This window comes from Artemia franciscana, chromosome 4 (genome assembly GCF_032884065.1).
Source record: "Artemia franciscana chromosome 4, ASM3288406v1, whole genome shotgun sequence".
In the NCBI taxonomy this organism is placed as follows: domain Eukaryota; kingdom Metazoa; phylum Arthropoda; class Branchiopoda; order Anostraca; family Artemiidae; genus Artemia; species Artemia franciscana.
The window spans coordinates 44,263,748-44,277,401 of record NC_088866.1 but is presented as its reverse complement, the minus strand read 5'-3'; the positions used below and the strand labels follow the sequence as shown (position 1 = coordinate 44,277,401).

At 34.0% G+C, this 13,654-nt stretch overlaps 1 protein-coding gene across 1 annotated transcript in view; it reads right to left on the bottom strand.

The window, feature by feature from the left end:
- Nucleotides 1-4,172, bottom strand: part of LOC136026473 (protoporphyrinogen oxidase-like) — an 84,969-nt gene extending 80,797 nt beyond the window's left edge. The window contains exons 1-2 of the mRNA XM_065703090.1: nucleotides 4,105-4,172; nucleotides 2,212-2,330 (exon numbers count right to left, since the gene is read on the bottom strand). Of these exons, the coding sequence (XP_065559162.1) occupies nucleotides 2,212-2,276 (65 nt within the window). The 5' untranslated portion in view covers nucleotides 2,277-2,330; nucleotides 4,105-4,172. The remainder of the gene's footprint in view (nucleotides 1-2,211; nucleotides 2,331-4,104) is intronic.
- Between the last annotated feature and the right edge of the window lie 9,482 nt (nucleotides 4,173-13,654).

Here is a 13,654-nt window from a genome sequence, read left to right as displayed (position 1 = left end):
TTATGGCAAAATATTTATTAAAGAAGAGGGGAACTGGATAAGAAGACATTATCAAAAATGAGATCCTAATGGACTCATACCTCACAGATTAGATATTTGAAATTCACAACACCCCATCTCTAGTCAAACTAGAGATGCCAAAAAAGGACTTTCCAACAAACATGTCAATTCTCATAATTCCAACTGACAAGACAAAAAAATCAAGGGACTAGAAAGAAATATTTCATGGAAAATCCATGAAGAAATAGGACAAAAATCAGAAAGTCTGAGGAGTCCCTGCTGCAATTTGCACTGAGTTAACTTAAAAAACTACAGAGACTAGAGGATTTTTTTTTTACAGATCGATCCAAAATAGGAAGTTACACTGGTTGTGGTATATGGGATGATTATAAAAAATGGAACCCAGTATAGACTATCAGACCACATAAGTGTTTACTTGGCTGAGCTATTTGCTATTGATACAGCAATATACAATAAAAGAAATGTTCAGAGAGAGAAAAGAAGGAAAATATCTAGTATGTACAGACTCCTTACATTGCCTAAAGTACCTCAAAGTAGCCCACAAGCAAGCCCCAATAATGGCAAGGAATATTATCCAAAATATAAAAATGACTGAGGAGACAGGAAGCTGTGTCCTACTCATATGGATCCCAGCCCATGTAGGTGTATCAGGAAATGAAAGACCAGACCAAATGGCAAGGATGCTACTAAGAAAGACACAATGGAAAATCCACCTTTACCTCATATCCAAACTGCAATAAAGATAATTGAGAAGCTAAAAGAAGTTGAACTGGAAGAACTCAGGAAAAGATCACTGAACATGTACCAAGAAATCACTGAATACAGATACATAAATCAACAAATGATGCATCAAGAAAAAAAAAGTAGCAGACATAATATTCAGAATGAGGACTGGGAATGCAAAGACAAAAAAGATGCTGAAAAGATGGAACATGAAAGACTCATCTAACTGCAGTGTGTGTGGAGTGGAGGAAAATCTAAAACATACAATTATGGAATGTAAAAAGTATGAGACTGCTAGGTCATAACTAAAGGCACAAGTAGAAAAGAGAGGTATTCAGTTCAGAATAAAAGAACTATTAGGAAAGGTTGTGAAAAATAAACAAAAAGATATAGTTAAATATTTAGGACAATATGTGAAGGATACTGGACTAATTGATGTTCTGTAAAATAATGAATAGTGTAGTATATGTGGGTCTATGGCAATGCATGAATTGTAATGTAAACATTGTCTGGTTCTTCCTTCCCTGTTAAAAAATTGTAAATTAAATTTTTAAATATAAAATTGTGTAAGTAAGCATTGAATTATTGGATATTGTACTAATTAATGTTTTTTTTTTTTAATGAATGAATAGTCAAATTATATATATAACATTGTTTAGTTACTATTTGTTGAGGGTGTAAAATTAAGTTTTAATTTTATTTTTAATTGGTTTTGGATTTACCACTTGTTTTTACATATTTTTATCAATAAAAGCAAGATGTCAGTCTGTTGAAATTGATTATATTTCAAAATTAGTAATTTATTATGTTGTTGTTATATATATGATGAAAGTGTATTGATTTTTGTTTTCTTGAATTTATTTTTTTAGTAGTTTTTCGATGTAACTACTATGATGGATTTCCTAAGGATGGTAGGGCATCCCTCTTTATGTAGGAAGTGCAGTGAATTTGTTAGTTGTAATATCTTAGGTTTTGTACACTTTCTGAATTTTTGACTATTATAAATTTTGTATTTATAATTGGTAAAGTTGATATTTTATGAAATTTGACAGGGTATTAGATTAATTGTTAGTTTGAGTGTGGTAGATTAGTCAGTAAAACACAGAATGATTATGAAGATGGTGGGTCAATGTAAAACTCATCTAGAATTAGTTTTTTTTTTAGGTTGAAGAAAAAAAGAAAAAAGATCCTGGAGCATAGAGAATAAATTCTGGAAGCTCTATTCAATTACACCAACAACAAAAAACTTAAGCATTATGCTAGATTGTAAACAAAATGAACAAAGACAGTGTAAACTTTGTGTTTAAATACTATAGGCTCAATTTTGAACACTGCATGTGTGAGCTACAGTGTTTTTATGGAGTCAAGGCTATAACAAACATAAGCATTCAAGAAAGATCATCTGTTTTTGCTGAAAAATGCTTGAAATACATGTTTCCTCTGATATTTGATCTATTTAAACAGTACCTCACTATTCCTATAAATTCTTCATCATGTGAAAGACCTTTTTTGCCTTTAATGGTTGAAGACATACCACTGCAACATCACAAGGCAAGAAAGATTATCTTCACTTGCACTACTCGCAACTGAAAGAGAAAACACAGACAACTACATTTTTTGTAATAAGTCTATGTGTATTGTAAGTTCTTTTATATGAACATTTGTCTAATTTTCAAATATCATAAGAATCATGTTATAATATAATATTAGACTTGAAATTATCCTGTATTTATGCTTTTGCTTTATGTTGCCTGCTTATTTCAATGGTGTTTAATAATAAAAAGCAGCAAACCCATAACCAAATCAATTTAATAAAAAGTAAGAAATAATATTTCGCTGAATCATGCATAGTAAAAGTTTAGCACAACATATTTAATCTTACTGAGTCAAAATCTATTCAAAATTGAATGCAACAGAATAGCACAATACACAGGGCTGTTAGAATAGTGCTTGGCTCTAATATAGGACAGATCATCCTGTTCTGGGATGGCAAGTTGTGGAGGTGGGGGGGGGGATAGATTGTGTAACATTAGTGGTGAAGCCTGGTGAAAAAAGCCAAATGTATATGAAATTCACCTAAGCCCACCCAAAAGCATTTTTAATCTATACTACTGTCAGTTGCAGCAGCTCATTGCTGATAATCTTAGTAAAAGCTTGACCACCAGCACTTAATTTTATTATGCATTGTGTAACATTTTGAATTTAGCCTAGTAAAATCTTCAGTAAATGGTAACTTTCTTCAGTAGGCTAGTGCTTAAATAAAATTCTTGCCCTCTTAATAAAAATACTGGTGCAAGTTCCCTGAGTATAACATCATTTTTGATAAAATTCTAGTTAATTGACTTTTTGGTATTTTGGAAAGGGTTTAGGTTAGGAAAATGAAACTTTCAGGGATGGGTCTACAGGCTAAAGTATGTCCTGGGAGGGTATTTTAAAGCACCCACCTCCACTCCTTCTCCCTCTAGAGGACCCTGAGATTTGCCTACATGAAAGGTCTCTTCCTTTAGTTCTGAAAATGCAATTCCTGTTATTTGAATAGAATTTTGAGCCATATCAATGTTTTTTTCAAAATTTAGGAAATGTATTTGCATATCTTTAAAACCTTACAAAATGGAATTGAACAAACTTATGAAGCTGAAAACAATTTTGTTGTACTTCAGTTAAGCAGAAGATCTATTTTGCAAGGTTTCACTTTTATAACAGACATATTTTTAAAGGTCATCAAAGGTCAGGGCCCTTTGGAGGGAGAAGGAGTGGAGGTAGTTACTTCAAAATACCTTCCCAGGAAATACTTTAGTCTGTAGATTCAGCCCTGAAAGTTTCATTTTCCTTACCTAAACCTTTTTCAAGATAGCAAGAAGTCAATTAACTAGAATTTTACCTCATTTTTTGTGTTCATTTCTAATCTTAGTGCACAAGAAAGCAAACTTTTTTTTTATATATCTCCTTGCACTTAGAAAACATTTTTAAATCATTTTCTTTGGCAAATATATTGACTCATATTTAAAATTATTGCAACAATGATTTCATCTCTGCAAACTGGAAAACTGTTCTGCTACCTGCTTTAAATATCATGTCATTATGTAACAATACATGGCCTACATAGACTATAGGTTATAAATGGCCTACCCTTAAACACTAACATTATCCAGCCCAAAGACCTAGGCTATTCTCGAAGTTATGACAAGGATAAATGTATAACAAAATATATTTAGTTTAAGGCACCATTCCATCCTCAGTTTTATAGCTGAAATACGTAAGTAGTTTAGCCTACAGTTCATCAGCAAAAACTATTTAGACACATCAAGAGTAGGCCTATTCTTTCCTTTAAATCAAATCTTATTCAGTATTTCTTCTTACAAGGAATTTGATTGAAAAGGTATTTTCTTTATTCCAAAAAACCAAACCACGTCTGTTGAACATTGAATATTGGGCTTAGAACGCTTATTTTTTTAGATGGCATGACAGAAACAATGTTCTACCTTACCATGAAGGTACGTCTTGAAGGCAGTTTCCACGAGATGCTTGAACTGCTGAAAAGTGAAATCAAGGAAGTTTTTAAGTTTTCGCCAGTACAGTGTTATAGACACTGAAGAAGCGATTCTGTCACAAATTGATCGATATAATTCGTCCGTCAAGATCCATCGGTGGGCCAATGTTTTACAGCAGTACTTGACTGTTTCTGATTGTTGCGTTTTTGCTAGATGAATTAGAGTCTTATTTTTCTTTGTTTTGTTTTTCTTTTTGTATTCTATCTGTTTTTCCATTAATGGGTATTAAACATATTTATTAACCTATATATTTAAAATACCCACGGTTAAGGTAAGAAATGAAATTGGTAGTCAATTTAATGGTGATTCAGGAGTTATGCAGGTTTGTTTCCCACCCAGATTTACATGGATTAATTTAAAAAAAAAAATGTTCCGCATAATAAGTTCTTCAAGGAAAAGTACAGATTTCCACCAAACCAAAAATGAGGAGAAATAGAATTAAATAATATACCAAGCGTAAAACTATCACAAATCAGCATCATCAAATAAATGAAACCCGAATTGAATAGAAATTGTAAAAAAAAAAAAAAATGAGTAGAATAAAATTGAGGAGATGTTAACATGATTAGAGCTCACAACCTTTACGCCGTCTGAGGGCCAGAATATAATTTGCACTCTACTGAAGAAAATACAAATGAATGGGCATTTTCAGTATGCTTATATTTGTTCCTTAAAATCGTAATAATTTTTTATTTATAAAATTTATAAGAGTGAAAAATTAAAAAAAAGTTCCAGTAAAGTGCAAATTATGTTCTGACTTTAAGAATGCATAAGGGTTGTAAACTGTAATCATGTTAATTTCTGCTTGTTTATAGTTTGACTGGATTATTTATTGTAATTTCTGTTCGGAGCATGTCAAGGGCTATTGCTGTAGGTTCCAGTACAGAAACCTATTCGATTGGAAAATCTATCTCATTTTGCTTAAATCTTGGTTTCTTTAGTACGTCGCAAACTGTGGGCAGTTTTCTAGCTTGGTGGTATTCAAAAATTCTTTTCAGTGCATCATATTCAGACTTCCATCTTGTAGCATTAGGCCGAATCAACTTTTTCTTAAAAACTTCCATGACAAGATTGTTATTCTTTGAACTGTGGCCTTTCGAAATTCCACACTGACTGACCATTGCATTGATATTCAATGCTGCTCTCCTTAAGTTATGGTCCTTTTTTAAGGCACGCTTTGCATCAGTTATTGCCAACAAGTTTAGCGTGTGGCTGCAACAGCGAAAATACTGTGGTAAATATATCTCCAGCTCATACTCTGACCCTTCGCCTGGAAACTTGTGAACATGGACACTGTTGTCACTCTTAGTTTCCGCTCCTGTTTGTTTTTTCAGAAGCTGAAGCGTGATTCACACTGCCCCTATCTTCACATATAAGGGAAAAAGTTGTGGTAGCAGATTCACTTTTGTTACTGATGGTGGCAATAAACCAACACGTTCAACGCGTCCAAACCAAAGATTTTGTGCAAATCAGTTGTCTCAGTGTCATCCGGCTCTCCGTCCTGAATATCAGTGTTAGCATTTGATTCACTTTCTTCAATATGTGGCTCAATGGCAAGCTTTGCATTCCGTTTGAATGCTTTCACAAAGTTTGATGCAAAGTCCGTCACAATAGCTCCCACTTTTTCCAAATTGGTATCCAAGCCATACTCTCTAAAAATTTGGAAGATCATTTCAGTTATTCTGACAAACGTATCTGAACCTGTAAATCTTCTAACAGCCAGAATCATTGGCAAAAGATGATTTTTACCATCTAAGACAGGAGCAGTGACACCTATGAAACTCCTGTTGCCGCTAGATCAGATATTGCAAGTCATTGTGACGAGTATCATTGTGAACTTGATATGTCTCATGGTCCTGGGCACATAATGATGCAACAGTTGTCTTGTAAATCATGTAAGTAAATTAATCAGTTATTAAACGACTTTTGACTGAGAAAACTGAAGAAAGCTAAAAACCTGAATATTAAAATAGCAAAGAAACAAAACATATTCATATAATTAACAATCAACAAAATCACTAGAAAAACAAACTAAAGAGGCTTTGTGTAATCTTAAGCTCATCCTGGTCATAATATTGATTTCAGCTAGCGATGCTTTTCTATCAACAAGAGACCAAATCCTGCACAGACAGTCCCAAGCCTATTACCTCCGACTCATTATATACTGAAACCTGCAAATATTATGCTACTACGGGGATTTAACCCATAGTAGATAAATTAGCTGGGACGAAGTTTCTCAGCCCGAAAATACCCTTCAAAACAAGCCAAGGGGGCACCACTTTTCTCAAGGGGCACCACTCCTCAAGTGGGAAAAGAAGACCGCAAGTTCCCCAGTCTTGCAGGTACCCCGAAAGGGTCGAGGCAGCCCTTTACAGAGACTGTTGTCCATATATTTGGAGCTTATGCCCTGTCGCAGTTGTCCTCAGCCCGTTACTTCTAGCTCAACGATTTCAAGCATGTTGCTTCTAGCTCACTATATCCTCGTTCCTACAAATGATAACATACTATGAGGAGGTAAGCCATAGTAGATGAAATAACTAGGAAAAGGTTTTTGAGCCCGAAAATACCCGCTACAACCAGAGGTTGATCCAGGATATTTCTTGGTGGCAGTTGCATAATCGGTTGCTTCAACAAACTAACAAACAAAGAAAGACCAGCAATTTAAAGGGAAACTTGAAAATTATGCACCTTAGGTAGGTAGTGGAAATGGTCGTAAATTTAATCTAAAATCTGGTGAGGGTAAGAGATTTAATGAATCTGTTGAAATTTAAATGATGTAAAAATATTGATACAAAAACAGTAAGTTATAAAAACCACTCCACCATAAAAAATAAAAAGTCATCTACCATATATATATATATATAAATATATATATATATATATATATATATATATATATATATATATATATATATATATATTTTATATTTAACATTTTCTGCATAATCATTCGCGTTTGCACTTCTGACTGCTATACCGAGTGAGTTAATCTTTGTATTGTCAAAAAAAAAAAAAAAAAAAAAAAAAAAAAAAAAAAAAAAAAAAAAAAAAAAATCCTTGAACTATCTTTTGGGGTCCATTTAGCATATCTCCAAACTTTGCGGTATCGCTTAGTAATTTGGTAGCGATGAAGAGTAGGAAATTAGGATCAATATACAACTTGTATATTAGTAAAATATATATTAAACTTAGTTTGTTTAGGGGTTTAACAAGAAAAATGGAAAAAAGGAATGGAAATATGTAGAATGCCTTTAAAACAAGGGTTTTAAATATAGGTAATGAAGCATTGAAAAATCACTATTTTCTTTAAATAGTTATAATAAACAGTGTCAAATTTAACAAAATCTAAAAAATCTATTAATCAAAATTTCCATTCTCATAACGACGTAGCGTATCTTTCAACTTTTTAAAGTTTGATATATTTTGCTCAAATGACATAATTTACAATTTTATAAGAAAAAGTATATTTCTTTTTTTCTAATCCTGCCATATCTATTTATTACACGGTCGATGTCTACCTCTATATTTTGGTGTACGTTTATAATGGATAGTCCTGTCAGATTAGAGCTCTTCGCAAAAATTTCCGCTTCTATTCAGCCTAAATTATCTGAATAAAGACAGAAATCCTTAGAGAAAATATGAACTTCAGTAAAGATGTATACAGGCATGCGCTTCAAACTAAGTATATGAGTCAAAATACTCATTACAAAAACAAAAATATATGTTTGTTATTTTTCTATTTGGTAGAAATAGATAGACAATTTAAATTCTCAGTTTCAAGCTGGGGTAGATTTCTATTTTTTTAAATCTTGACTCTCCGATATTCAATTTAATATGTCTACCGATCACAAAAAGGAAATTTGAAATTCTTTCAGCAGAAAGAAATTATTTCCATAGAAATTCTTTTAGCATTAAGTAAGAGTTGTTCGGTAAAAATTTTAATTTATAAACAACTGATTCTGGAAATATGATTGGATGGCATGCGTCAAAATAAGCATAAAAATCCTGAGTGGTATATATTGCAGTTTACCCAATTTTGTGGACAAATATATTCGAGCCATATACAAAAAATATAACTACATTTTGAGACTGGTTGGTATTCAGGTGAGAAATTCTGAAATAATATTCCAGTTGTATTCCGTTTCCTTGGTTAACTCAAGTAGTGTGAATTTCAATTTTAGTTTCAACATTTTGTTGGTAAATGTTTAAAAAAAAATTGGTACCATTCCACTGATGCAAACTTTGATGCAAAGCTTCAAGTCGTTTGCTGTGATCCCCTTTCATTTCTGTACACCACAGTTTCAACACATCGAACAAAATTCCTCCATTTTGTCGCTTCTGCTTGCGAAGCCGGTGGTGGACTTCGTAAATGAGGGAATAATGGTTGGGCACGTTTGGATACCCTGTATCGAAACATCGGTGTGCTCATACCAGAAAATCATCCATACCAGAAATAATTGAAGTAGAGGAAAATTCTTTGGAGAGCAAAGAGATTAATCCTTGCATAAACTATTTTGCAAGGGAATCCAAAGTCAATAGTGAAGAAATCTGGGCGAAAGTTTTGAAATTAGTTTCTATACCTGATTGTTTATCTTGCATTAATTGTATTTTAATTGGTCCTAGGAGCTTTTAAAACGAAAAATCTTTTGCTTTTGTTTGTCTATTTAATATACAGCTATTGTAATAATCTAAATTAAGTTTAAGGATTTTGGAATGAATTTTCAAAATAATAGAATATCGGAGATTAGATTACCTATTCAGTAATTGAACTTTTTAATTGGACAAAATATATAATTGTATTGCACAAGTCATTTTGGTTGTTTGTTCATGCTACGTTTTTGTGTAAACCCAACTTTTTTCGGTTTGCGCCTATTCGGATCATCTTGCTTGCTGCTGCATTAATTACCAATCATAAAATTGACATTAATTGTCAAACTATTAATTGCAAAGTTTCACAATCATTGTCAATTTCTGAATCTGTTTTTCATTGAAAAGGAACTTTTCTTTTCTTGATTTTTCATGGAAAACGCACAGTAAAGACATAATCCTTCTTAGTAGTATTTAATTGTTCAAAAGTTGTGTTTTATGCAGATGTTATTCAGATTTTTGACGGGCTCTGTGGCTCAAAATACATGTATAGCTCTTTTGTTCTTATGCGATCATTCCGAAATATGTACCGTAATAATTAATAAATTTCCGTAAATGACCATTGTTTCTATTTTGGAGGATAGGATAAACCGTAATTTATTCCAGTTTGTAAGCGGAAGACAAGGAATGACAGTAACGCATTAATCCTTTTCTCACAGGTGATGCTAGGATTTTTCTTGTGGTGATCGTGATTTTAACGGTCTTTCTAACCTAAAGTATTAACCAAGGCCCGTAGCAACAAAAGAAAATGCGTTAAAAAAAACTGTTAAACAGGAAAAATTGCCGTTTGTTGCTGATTGAGGAATGGTGACTATTATCTCTATTAGTCTTAATAGTAAAAATGGCCTGAAACCCTCAATGATCGTGTCTGTTCGAAACAAAATTTCGCCAACGAAGAAAAAATGTACAAGGAACTTGCAGAGCCGCTGGTTTACTACAAGGAAAACACTTTTACATGAGCAGAACTGATATCTCCTCCCATCCCTGGAGGTAAAAATTGCAACGGGACAGAAAAGAGTGGAAAATCTACAAAAGTTTGCAAGGTGGCAACCCTGCTTTAGAATTTTACAGTTTCTTCCGCCTTTTGTAGCAATCATTTAAACTAATTAATCAAATTGTCGTCAATCAATAATCAGTACCTCCTTTTTATTGATTACAGCCCTTTTAGATTTTATAAGTTGAAATTTATAAAATCATTCCAGTAGTGTTGCGCAATATCTTGATATTGATGCTGTTGTATTGAATCGAAACTTAAATTTCAAGAAAAAAATATTTGGAAGTTTTCAAAATTTTCTACTTTTTCTGCTATCTAACGGTGAACATACAGCGAAAAAAAAATCAAACATAAGAAGAAAAAAAATAATCTATTCGATCCTTTTAACAATAAATGCTGATAAACAGCATAATTAGTTTCATCCACAAGTTGCCATAGCCAGTTCTCCAACTACGTTTAGTGAAGGTGGACCCTCAAATGTTGTCGGGGACCTCCGAAGTGGTTGGTTAGATAAAATGCCCTCTAGGCCTATAGGCCTTGGTCAGATCCACTGTAGAGAAATTTATAAGTTAAATTTCTCTACAGTGGTCAGATCACACCTTTCCCGATTACCACATGCCTTGATCCTCATTTGGAGACAATGAATGTATCCCCTGATAATTGGTGACGAACGATAAAATAGTTCGGTGACGTGGATTTGGTCTTGCTGGATGCTGAATTTGTATCAACAGATGCAAGTGCCGTGATCCAGCCACCACAGATTTGAGCCAGTTTGTGACAATCACATGACGTAATTTCAGAAGTCAATGCAAGGCATACTTCACCAGCAGCCAAATCTGTCACGGCCCTGATGATTTTCCATCGAAAGAATGATGAGTTCCAAGAAAGAATTATTCACTCCAATCGTTTAAGTATCATACTATGGTTCTCAGAAACACCTATTCGACGTTGTCATGAAATTATTGTCCAAACCTGCCACAGCCATTCTTATGAGAGTGTTTTTTGAAGGTGATCTGTTAATTAAACAGTTTGTCATAACAAACTGTAAGTAAGGAGCGACTCGGCCCAATAGTAACCAAAATTCTAAAAACAGAATTTTGGTAATAATAGACATAGCAAAAGAACTGGCTTTTTACACTGATTCCAGATATACAAAATTCATTAAGTTTAACCTAACCTTCAGGGTTTACGAGCCGGAGGAAATTAGCATAATTTCCTAGAAAGGGGCGAGGGAAACACCCCAAAAAAGTAAACAAATCTTTATGAAAATTATACCGTCAGGTTGAACTAGCCGTTTTGATCAGCATAGTTGAGGACCCCCACAGCCCCTAGGGAAAAGGGCTTTAAGTTACGAAGTTTGCAAATGGTTTATATGTAGTATTTGTTATTGGGAAGTAAACAGATAATCTTCGACATGGGGTAATTTTCCACAGGGAGAATTTCCTTAAAGAGGGAAGTTTCCAGGGATGAAATTTAAAGAGGAAATCTTACATGGGGAATTTGTCAGAATTTCTTTACGAAATTCTTTCTATTTGAATTTCCGTCTCCGTGCCAATTCAATTTGACGCGTGGAGAAGTTCCGGGGAAATTATCCGGGAATTTTTTTTAAAGGGGCTAGAATTGCCTGGGGGTTTTTCTCTGTGGAGGATTTTTCACGGTAGAAATTATCTGTTGGCGAAATATTCCATTGGGAGGGGAGAATTTCTAGGAATCATTTTCCACAAAGGGGGGATTTCCGAGATGATTTGAAAAATAATTTGAAATTAAATAAAAAATAACTTTTTCTTTCAAATGGAAGAAGGCTAAAGATAAATTTTCCCGGTGATATTGTCAACAAGAAGTTTTTAGGATGGAATTTTCAACAAGGATTGAATTGTCTGGGGGATTTTTCGTGGAAGGAACTGTCCAAGCAGGAATTTTTGTAGTATTATTTATATATTATATCATTATTATATTAAGCCGTCCTGGCTAAGTGGATAATGGACTATAAGTGCGTATGTTGTGTCTTCCCCTCATTTCATAGAGGTTATTTTACCAGGTCATGGGCAATAAAGACCATTAGAGGATTCGTTTGAATTGAAAGTAATGTTTCTAGTGCATTTTTAAGTCGTCAAAGAGATAGATCAGCAACAAATAGTGACTTCCTGCCACAAACGCGTTTAAAAGCAAGGCATAAAATATGACCATCCCCTCTGAAACCCTATTTATGTATAAGTAAAGGGCAACTTATATAGCTTAGAGAATTTCCCCTTGGGGCAATGGGAGCTATGCAATGCTTGAATACTCAGTTATTTGACTTTTAGACTATTTTGAACAAGATGGCTATCACAAAATTTTGATCAGGCAAGTTTATGGGGAGGGCAGCTAAGAAAAGAATTGGTTTCCCTCTTACCGCTTTTCAACATCTTAATTCCAATTCCAAACACAATATAAGGCTATTTGAACTACCATTTGATAGCATACACCTTTTCCTCAAACTGGATGCACATAGTTTGTTTAATTTAACATATCCCTCAACAATCTGCTAAGTTTCACTTTAATACCCCTAGCATTTTTGGACACACCCAGAATCAAACATTATTCCCTTTTTCTTATGATAAATCCCGCGTAAAAATAGCAAATTTCAAAATTTAATTGTTGCCCTATGGGTAGTGAGGGGGGAGCGGGGATCGCCAATCTAAACTCGAATCAATAAAGAACTGCAAAACCATAAGTTTAAATATAGATAGACCAATGCAGCACCGATGCTGTTGGTGTCACGTCAGGGCACTACTAAAACTTTTCCTTCACATCGGTTCATTTTTCATTCCTGTTTTAGAATGTTCTAGATCATTCAAGATTGTTCTTGATCGTTTTAGATTGTTCTAGGCTTTTCTTGATTATTCTAAAATATTCAAAATTAAAACATACATTGTTCTAGACTATTCTAGATACTAAATTGAGTCATTTCGTGTACAGGCGTGTTGCCAGGTTGGGCTATTTACCACCATGTAGACTACTAGATTTTTAGTTTCGCAGGACAAGTGACTAAAAACCAGCGTAGCAGGTTTAAAAAAAATAAAAAATTCTTTGGATCTCTCTAGTCCTTTACCTTTTTTGGAATTTTGGATCAGAGTACAATTATAATGAGTCTTGGACTGTGGGGGGCCTCCTTCTCATTTGCGAACCTGGCCGTTGGATGCCGAAACAAACCTGAACTTAAAAAAAAATTAACGATCCTTATACACATAATGCGTTTTGATTTAGTTCAACACTCCCCTCAACATTCTCTTAAAGGCTCAATGCACTTCGTCTTCTTGGAAAGCAAAGTTCAAACATGCATACCCTTCCCAATAACATACACTATGTGTAAAAAATGAACAAAATTGCCTAGTAAAATGCCCTTGTCCTGATGAGGACTATGGGGAGGTTGACATCCTCAAAGACATAATTACTGGACCTTTCAACAAAGCAAAACAAATAGACCTTTCAAAAGTTCGACCTGATAAGTTTTGGTGAATGATAGGCTTGGGAGGGGGACTGATTGCCCTCCATTCATTTTTTACTCTTAAAAAGGACACTAAAACTTCTGGCTTCCAATCAAATAAGCGCAATCCGGTCGAAAGCTTATGCAACCACCTGTTCCATTGAAACCTTATGTGCCCCGGGGCATAACTTACAACCTTTGCCCATGGGCCATTGGGGATTGTGTCTGCCCTTGGCTCCATAGACTCCCAAG